The sequence below is a fragment of the Lutjanus erythropterus genome, chromosome 6 (genome assembly GCF_056507025.1).
Source record: "Lutjanus erythropterus isolate fLutEry1 chromosome 6, fLutEry1.hap2, whole genome shotgun sequence".
NCBI classification, from domain to species: domain Eukaryota; kingdom Metazoa; phylum Chordata; class Actinopteri; order Lutjaniformes; family Lutjanidae; genus Lutjanus; species Lutjanus erythropterus.
This window is the reverse complement of record NC_139322.1, coordinates 19086977-19096431: the sequence shown is the minus strand read 5'-3', so window position 1 is coordinate 19096431 and position 9455 is coordinate 19086977. Positions and strand designations below refer to the sequence as shown.

At 39.6% G+C, this 9455-nt stretch overlaps 1 protein-coding gene across 1 annotated transcript; it reads right to left on the bottom strand.

Annotated features, from left to right (window-relative positions):
- Nucleotides 1-2606: 2606 nt before the first annotated feature.
- On the bottom strand, nucleotides 2607-9008 carry ankrd33aa (ankyrin repeat domain 33Aa). The gene is made up of 5 exons (XM_084721005.1): nucleotides 8746-9008; nucleotides 6389-6706; nucleotides 5245-5374; nucleotides 5008-5148; nucleotides 2607-3900 (listed from the first exon to the last, which is right to left on the bottom strand). Exons 2-5 carry the CDS (start codon nucleotides 6644-6646, stop codon nucleotides 3074-3076), a joined length of 1356 nt encoding a protein of 451 aa, XP_084577131.1. The 5' UTR covers nucleotides 6647-6706; nucleotides 8746-9008; the 3' UTR covers nucleotides 2607-3073.
- Between the last annotated feature and the right edge of the window lie 447 nt (nucleotides 9009-9455).

Below are 9455 nucleotides of genomic sequence, written 5' to 3'. Positions count from 1 at the left end.
TGGATGCCAAACAGACTGTCCTGTGCAAAAACATTCATTCAGCAGAGCCTGAGAGAGATGTCTTCATGTCTGTAATATAAATACCCCTCCTTGTTCTCAGGCTCTGTAATCTCTGCTTTTTTGGCTTACAGCTGAAGAAACAGCTGGAAGCTCTCACATCATCTGTCATGTAGAAAAGAGAGCAAATTGTTGTTCTTTTTTTAATCAGCACTTATTTTTGTTCTTTACTAATCTCTGTGATTCCGAGAACCATTTTCTTATTCCCTCAAGGGTTTTCTAAAAAGCCTCTTCTTGTTCTATAATCTATTAGAGCAAAGGAAATGTGATTCTGCTTCATCAGACATTTTTCATGCTGTCAGTTTTTCAAAAGCAAATTCTTGTTTCACCCCCACTTTAGTACTATTGAATAGTCAGTGGCGATATGGTACACTGCACATAAAGTCAAAATGTAATGCTGACCTAAGTTATATTCATTCCTTACAGTGTGATACTTTACTGAGGTCAAAATCCAGTCTATGTGTTACAACTGATGAGGGATATGTGTTTACGGTCGGAGTCTTCATAGAAATGGTTAAAATCTGATGTGATGTGTGAAAGTCTGAACTCTCAAGAGGTATTTATTTTTGATCTGACCTCATGTACCCAAGTTCCCCCCTGTGAAGAGGAAGTGAGCCACGGTATGAATGCAACAATGTGTCAGTCTTGCAATAACCAGCTGCAACATGTTTTCGTAGACATAATTTCAGGAAATATTCTTGAACACATCAAAGTAGCCATATTTATTTTATGTTACTACCAATTAAAGCTAATTGTTATGTAAGGATACCGCACATTGGATTAAAAGATTACAGGCCAGAGTTCAAAAGCCATCTCATGCCACTCTAGAGAGCGCATTATAGGCTTCCTTAAGAAGCTCAAAGTTACTTTATTGTGGAAGAGTAACCATGGTTACGTGCCAGACAAGAGGCTCATCAGTCACATGCATGCCAGTTAAGGAAAAGCTAGTGTGTGAATACCAGATATTCATGTCACAAAATATTGACATGTTTCAGGAAGTTGTGTAAGTGCACTGTTGAGGAGGAATCTTTAAAATCTTCTCACCAAATGTGTATCATGTCCTGTAAAAACACCACATACACTAATACATAGTATTTTGTCCCTTTTAGATCACCATCTGAGGTCAAGTAAAGGTGCAGTGAAGAAATACAAACTCATTTGCAAAGGTCAGTAAATTTATTCCAAGCTTGCATACAAACACGTTTTTATTTGTTTCACACAGGACCTGAGCTTTCTGAGTCTCTTGCTTTCACTTTAAGACAGACAGCTCCAGAAATGATCATCTAAATCTTTTTAGTAACAGTATCTAAATACATTATTTTTTTTAAGGTTACGCATTTAAATATATTTCAGTATGTATTGCTGTTACGAGTTGTGACTGTAGCAATTACCAAGTTGATCTACACACTGAATATTTTATTTTCAGTGCAAGCTGGACCCTAAATAAATCCGTCTTTATAGATGCTGTATGTATACTGCCCAAAGTATTATTACCATAACATTTCCTGAGTAACATCATGTACAAATAGTTTCTTAGCTGTGCATAGGTAACTCAAACATGGTACATTAAATACCAGTCGACTGAGGAGTTGTATACCAGGGAGCAGCTTTTCTCATGATCAGACAAAATGTTGCAGATATGGCTCAGTTCCTTTTTTCTGTATATTCACTGCTAACATCATGCCACATCCAAACAGTATTAAAATTATGTCAGAAAGACATAATAAAGGCATCAGGTAGATGCTACATGCTGCATACAAGAGATCGGATAATCAGTATAGATGGAGAATAATATTAATGTTTTGATAAAACTCAACTTGGTGACTGATTTAATTAATAAAATTATGTTCTGTAAAACAGAGCTTGACCAAAGGAATATAATTTTGAGGCCCAGTTAAGAATTGTAAGCTCAAACGTAACTCAACCTTTGCCCTAGTAGTGGTATCTGAGGACTGACAGCTTTCACTGGAATTAGATGTGTTTTGTGTGAATCTGAAGACAGTGATGATTCACTTCCTCTTTCTGAATCTTTCCCACCAACCTCCACTGTACATCACAACAAATCCGTCTGAAGCAGCAAAACCATGCAGAAAAAAAAACATCCCGCACAGCAGGTCAACTTTACAGAAGTTGATGCTTTTAACAAAAAGTCGAGTGTGTTCAGACTATGGTCTGAAATGGACCAGTTTATATACACCTGTCAAAAGGGTTTGTGTGTAGATGAAAAAGAGATCTCGGCTCTGGTCTGATGACAGCATGACCTTTGTATCAATTCAGATAATGATCAACAAAGCAAATCAAATGTAACATTGATTTCAACTGATAGTGATACAAGAGGGATCGTTAACAAAGACACAAATCCCATCTGCGCATCCATTGTGTGCTAATTTCTATAACAACTGGTCGGCTCCATTTGATGTCATTACTCCCATTGCAGAGTGGATAAAGATAAAAAGTAAAAAAAAAAAAAAACTCACAATAGTTGGGTGTTGATGCACACAACTTTGTTACTGCTTTGGTTGAAGTTGAATACCATGACGGCACACTACTTAGAAATTATTCACAACACACAGATCAGTAAAGTCCTTACAAATATCCAGTGTTTTCAAAATGAAATAATTTAATCCAGTATAACTTTGCATCCCTCTGAGACTTAATCTGCCAATCCATCAGGTAGGAGTTGCAATAAGAAACAGCCATGCTAAGACATGTCACCACTGATCTCCGAAACCAAATAACATTTAGTTAATATAATTTTCAGCATTCAAAACATGCTGATAAAAATACATCACATCAAGTAAATCCAAGTGTCTCCAGTTTCTTCATGTTCATCCCAAGCCAAAGTTTAAACTCATCAGTGAGTCTCAGTTGTCCATTGGCCACTTTCAGACGTGCTGTTTTGCAATCTCTTTTTTCATCTGTTAAAACTGGCCTTTAGAGTCACTGTAGTCACAGTCTCAAACCTCACGTGTGACATTATCACAGTAAAATTCCCTAAAGAAAAGAGAATAACACTTCATTTTTTGCTTGATGACTGTTTGGACCCCTTACATTTTTTCTGCTGCTCTTTGTCCTTCTCCTGCTGCTTTTTCTCTCTCTTCTTCTCCTCCTTGGCCTCCTTGTACTTCCACACAGGAGGCTCCAGGTAGCCCCTCTGCCTTTTCTTCTTTTTCTCTTTCTTTGGAGTGGGTTCCCCAGATTTTGTCACTTCAATCTTAGGGATACAGCCTGAGGGGAAGATGCTGTTCCTGTGTGCCATGTTGCGGGGAATGAAGCTCTTCATGCCGCCTTGCACTATGCTTTCCCTGCGCTGTGCTGCGTCCTGGCAGCAGGAGGTCAGAGACACAGAGGCAGCTGACATAGCAGTGGGAGAAGCAGAGGTGACGGAGCCTTTACTGTGGGACACTGTACTCTCCTCCAGCTCCTTGATGCTGTGCTTTTCAAGCAGTTCAGGGACAGCAAACCGTCGCTTGCCGATCTCTGGTGGGCTGTTGGGACAGAGCGGACGACAACCAGTGGCTATCAAGGGGCTGTGGATACCTGTGGTCATCCGCACCATATGGTCCATGACCCCGTTGTCTTGGGGGTCCTGAGGGAACCTGAAAGAAAAGCTGTCCTTTAAGCGCTGCCTCAGCTTCTGACTGGCTGTTTTTGCGGCGGTGGCCTTTGCTACCAGTTGCTTCAACTCAGGCCACTCTGGAATGTAGCTGTCACAGAACTGCTCAGCAATAGGATGAGCCTGCAGACGGCGTATTCTTTGAAGAGTCTCAAACCCTCCAGTCCTGAGAACCCAGTCCTTTAAACCTCTCCCCTGGACCAGGTCCACTGCATTCATATCTGCACCTGCACATGGAGAGACAAGAAATTAGAAGAATGCAGTGAAACTGTAGCAACAAGTTAATAATCATTGGATGCTGAGGGATGTGAGGAAATCAGCTTAGTAAAATTACCCCACCATGTGGTTGCTTTTGGAGCAGATCTTATTGGATTGATGTGTAGAGTATCACTACCAGAATTAAATCAGGTCATTTCACAGCATGATGGAGTGGAGTTTAGATTGTATTTAGGTAAAAACAAAACACTAAATCAGGCCAGAGTCCCACTCTAATGATATCTCGTTGCATTAATTCCATTTAACCCATTTTTAGAGGAAGTTGTGTCAATTTCAAAGACTATGACAAACTACTTAATGAATAATCAAGGCTTTAAAACAAATCCAAACATATATTTCTATACCGCACATAGCTGTGATTACAGCTAGATAATGGACTAATGTTGTCGATCTGTCTCTGACATAATCAGACTTTGAATAGAACTTGGATTTTTTTTATGGCACTGTCCTAAATGTGTTGCTGTACCGTTTGTACAAGACTAATCACTGCAGCCAGAGAAAGACCAGATTAGTTCACAGATCAGATGTCCTGCTTTACCCTGTATATCACATGTATACAGTGTTTAAAGTTTTTGGTATATGTTTTCCTGGGCACGTGCACAATAGTTGTCATCGTTGCATGCTGACTGTAAATAACTTACTAAATATTACTATTATTATTAACTATTATTATTGTTTTCAACCTTTACTATCAAAAGAGACATTTTTGGCTCTAGAGTCACAGGTTGCAGACCTCTGTCTTAAACTATGCGATATGTACCATGGATGAGGTTCCTCCTGTCTGAATTAAAGCATGGATACATAGTGTATTTTTGTGTCATTGGACAAAAATTCATCTTTTCTGCATTCTGCTCCTCCTCTTGGCTTTTACAATATCTAGCCTGTGGCTGGAGACTTTGACCAGTCACTGGTCAGTTGATTGTTGAGTTTCATTCCCACAACAAATTTCCAAAAAAGTTTGACATCCTAGAATTGAGACTCAACAGCTATCTCTCTCCAGAATTAGTTTCTGTACCTTAAAGACATACTGCAAAGTATATTATGCATCATAAACCTACCATGCATTATCAGGGCAGACACACACTCGTTTCGGCCCTGCAGGCCTGCCTTGATGAGGGCTGTGAAGCCACGGGGATCCCTGACCTCAGTGTCCACACCAGAGTAGTAGTTAATGATATAGTTTAGAATACTGACAAAGCCTGGATTGAAAAAAAAAGTTGTGGTAATGTTAATATGGTAGGATTGAACTAAGACTAGAGGTTGAGGTTGTGTGCTGTATATGTAATCAAACATACCTGCCTGGGCGGCAATCATGAGGGCAGTATTGCCATCATTGTCCTGGTGGTTGATGTCTATGTACGGACACATGTGCAGCAGGGTGACGATGTCTACGAATCCCTTGGCCACAGCCAGCATCAGCCCATTCTGAGGAGGAACAAGGTATGAATAAATTGATCTTCGTCAACATTTTTTTTTGTTATATTAAGAAAGATTATATTTAAACCTCACTTAATTTTTTTTCTCTAAACCTAGATTAAATTTATATTGCAAAAAAAAACTTTAAACTCAAATGCAATCCAGTATTAACCTTAAAGTTACACTTGAGGAGGTTTAACTTTTAAAATGTCTGCCTTTTTGAAATGGATTGAGAAAAATTATGAAGTTGATAATTTAGTTTTTCCTTTAAAGGAGGAGAATTAAAGCTTCTCTGTCGAGCCATCGCAAGGAGTCTAAGCTAACTTTTAGCTAGCTAGAAAAAATGTAAAATTTTATTAATCTGTTAGCTAGCTTGAAAACAATGTAGCATTTTTTTTTTTTTTCATTTTTTTTTTTTTGCCAGTTAGCAAACAATATAACATATAACGTACAATGTATAGCAAACTATGTAACTTTTTAGCTAGTTAGCAAACAATATATTGCATTAAAAAAGCCAGCTAGCTAACAATAAACATTTTGTAAACTTTTTTGTTAATTTGTCAACTTTTTTTTTTTTTAGTTTGTAGTTTTTTGCCAGCAAGTAAATGATGTAACATTTTATTTAGGAATACAGAGAAGGGAAAAGTTAGCTATTTCCCCATCTCTTTTATACTTGAAGGTCCAAACAGCACTCAAATTTATTTATCTATTCTAATTTTGGTAAGCAAGTATCTCAATATTGCTTAAACTTAATTTTGGTTTACATCACTAAACTTGGAATTCATTAAACAGAGATGAGCTCTGCTTAATTAATTACTTTAATTAAATCCAGATTTACTTATTTTAACCCTATTTTTTTAAACACTCATTAGAACTAATCTTAGATTAAGTAATCTTTGTTGGTGCAACAAAGTCTAAGTTTAGCTTTATATTAAATTGTTTACATTCACAAATATACATTTCTGAGATTCTGTCGAAGTCATTTTCCTTATGTGATGAAAAGAAAAATGAAATCCCTCTCACCCTGCCATTGATGTCCAGCTCCATGGCCTCCTCTCTAGTGACTCCTCTCTCCATGATCCTGCGCAGGGATGTGGGGTCATTCTTAGCGCAGGCCTCGTACAGCGTTTTAGCCGGCTCCGTATGCTCTTCTTCCCCTTCATAGTCGGGAAGCACAGAGTCATCGGAGAGCACACTGTCTGAGTCAGAGTCATCCAGGAGGATCTCAGAGTCATTGGATGGGCCTTCACCCAGGTGGGGGTCGTAATTAGCAGTGGCCATTGGACCCCCTTCTGTCTGGGATCACACCTGGGTGTCAGGTCTGTTGCACGAATCCCACATCTGGAATAGGAAAACATTAAACGCACAATATGTAAGATCTACCGCTAAGGGTCTCTCTCATGTTTAATACAATAACAAAGATGTAGTCTAATCACGGCTCCTACACCTTGAAATAACACTGTAACACTACACTAGTTCACACACTGCAGTGGTGTGGGATCATGGGAGTTTTTTCTTTATTGTTAAACAACCTCAACTGCAGATGAAAAAGTCCCTGACTCAAAAATCATGTTCATGGACGAGGTAAGGTTTAACCACATGACGTTTAGTGACGTTTGCCGACTTTCTTCACTCTCTGATGTATCCGTCATATTTCGTATTTTCATGTGAGTTATAGCAACTAATGGCTGGTATGAAATGGGTCGTTACCTGGAATAAATTACAGAGTTTCCTGGGTGCAGAACTCAACAAAATATATAAGGTCTGTCTAGCGTTTTGTAGACACCGTTGTGAAGAAATGTTACAAATTATTAGTTTAAGTTATATTAGACACAAAATTGACAAATTTTCATTAGATAGATTTTTCCCCCAGCCACATGACAGCCATGCACCACCTCTGAGCTCAGAGTTGTCAAAAGAGACAAACCTTGCATTACTGGCCCAGTCAGAGCTCATTTTTTATTGTAGATAACCGTAATTTCACTGACCATTTGGGTGCAGTCCGAATGGCCACTACCACTAAACAACTGCTGTGCATGTGAAAATTATTGGTGATTGTGGAAATATTTGTGTGCAGGGTATATCATAGCAACATATCAACAGCATTTTGCTTAGCGCTGTCCAGATTACGAGTTTGTATCATTTATTTTCTTCAAAATAAGAATCATACACCAGTTCAAGTATAACTGCAGATCTAATAACGAAACACAGTCAGTGTTTTAAGTTAGCGTGTTAAATCTGAAGACCTGAGAGATCCTTGTCTATAAGACATGATGCCTAAAGAAGATAAGGAGCTTCACCTCATCTTAGCCCTCCTGTCAGAGCAGCTCATCCATAAGTCTGTGATTTACATGATGGGCAAGCTGACTGTATAACATGCTTTTTGCCACTGTTTGTTCACAAGCTCAATGCATTATAGAATAAAAGAAACAACATTATGCCTCTGAGAGTCAGCCATATTTAGTAATACTCAGAAATTAATAAAAAATGCCCAAGAAATGTATATATATGTGTACAACAGCAACAGTAAATGGTCAAGAAATGCTTTAAATCCGCAGAAGCTCAGTCTGTGAGAGTAATGTGAATGAAGGCATAGTAGGAGGAGTGTACTGGGTCGAGAAAGGCCATATGGTGCCGGAAGCAATGGGAGGCCAGGCTAGTGACAGCATCTGTCATGGTGTCTCATCCGTGTCACACTGCCCTGCAGCACAAGCACACAGAGGTATCCAGTGGTTTTCTGCCATAAATCAATAGACTATGCACATTTGATGTTGAAGTATATTTTGAATCCAGGCTCAGATTTAGGATGGGGGGGATTGGCTGAGTCATCCTTAATGTTTTGAAGGAGCTGCAGATGAGGGTGAGAAAGAGCTTGACTGCTGTCCAGCGAGAGATTGAGGGTTTCAGTCGTCAAGCTGCTTTGGCCCTGCATACATCACTCCACCATATCCACACCAGGCACAAATTCACACAGATAATTGTTTGCTCAGTCATAGTCTTGCACCTGCTGACAATTATTCCATTAATGCTAACTTAATAGTGTAACAGCTTCTTTTGGATAAGCTCTTGTTAAATGCCATTGAGAACTCATTTAATCTCACAAACATATGTTTCTGTTGCAGCATTGTGTGTCATGCAGAGGAATGTTGATAACTATCACACAAGCCTTTCTCATTCTGCACAAACATAGGAAGCCCCTTCTTTTCACTTTAACTTGTGGCCTGCACTTCCTGCTGAGCAAAAAGCTTCTTCCTCTGCATCCTAAATATGAGCTTTCTCTGTTGCTTCTCTAAACTGTGCGGTGAACACATAAAAATATACAACCATTTGTACCAAAGCAAAACACTTGCTAGAATAAATAGTAATAGTCAAAGTCTCACCCTAAAACAATCCAGCCATGTTAGTCCTCTTCTTGTTTTTGCTCTCCGTGGTTAAACCATCCTCATATCTTGTTGGACCTCCACTCTTCCTGTTGGCTCTTGTTGTAGAAACTGGTGAAGTTTAAGTTTCCCAAACTGCCTCCAGCTGAACAGCTTCCCCCTCCCTGCATCTCTCCTACTGGCCACTTAGGCTGCCTCATCAGCTGCCAATCCGTCCAGGTCCCAACATAGACTCTGCTGTCCTAAGTCAGGCAACATGCTCTCTCCCTCTCATCCTGATTACAGAAGATTTAAGGATTAAGAGAAAGAAACAGACAGCGGCCAACCTTGTTCCCCTTGCAGTCTGTTGAGTTACTCTGCTCTCTCAGCTCTCTCTGAATCTGTCCATCCACAGCTCTCTGCTGCCCGTCTGTTGTGTCACAGCAAACCTCTCTAACAGTCCAAATAAGTGCTGCTGTGACTAAATCAAGGAGGCTATGGCTCCCAAATCGGCTGAGGACCCCCTGCCTGAATAATTTCAGTGTGTCTGTGTGATGCAGGACAGTGTCTGGGGTCTGTTTTCCCATGGAAATCCATTTGCTGGGACAACAAACTAACCCTGCTGTTACTCTAAGCCAGGGGGCCTTGGAAGTAATTATTCCCATGACAGGGATGACACACAGACACAAAACACATGGGCACACAAATGTTCAAATAGAAGACATCGCACA

Coding starts and splice junctions, on each gene's coding strand:
- ankrd33aa (XM_084721005.1), bottom strand. CDS start 6,646: ATGGCCACTGCTAATTACGACCCCCACCTGGGTGAAGGCCCATCCAAT. Junction 5,375..6,388: donor AGCTGGACATCAATGGCAGG/GTGAGAGGGATT, acceptor GTTCCTCCTCAG/AATGGGCTGATGCTGGCTGT. Junction 3,901..5,007: donor GTCTGCCCTGATAATGCATG/GTAGGTTTATGA, acceptor CTCCATGTGCAG/GTGCAGATATGAATGCAGTG.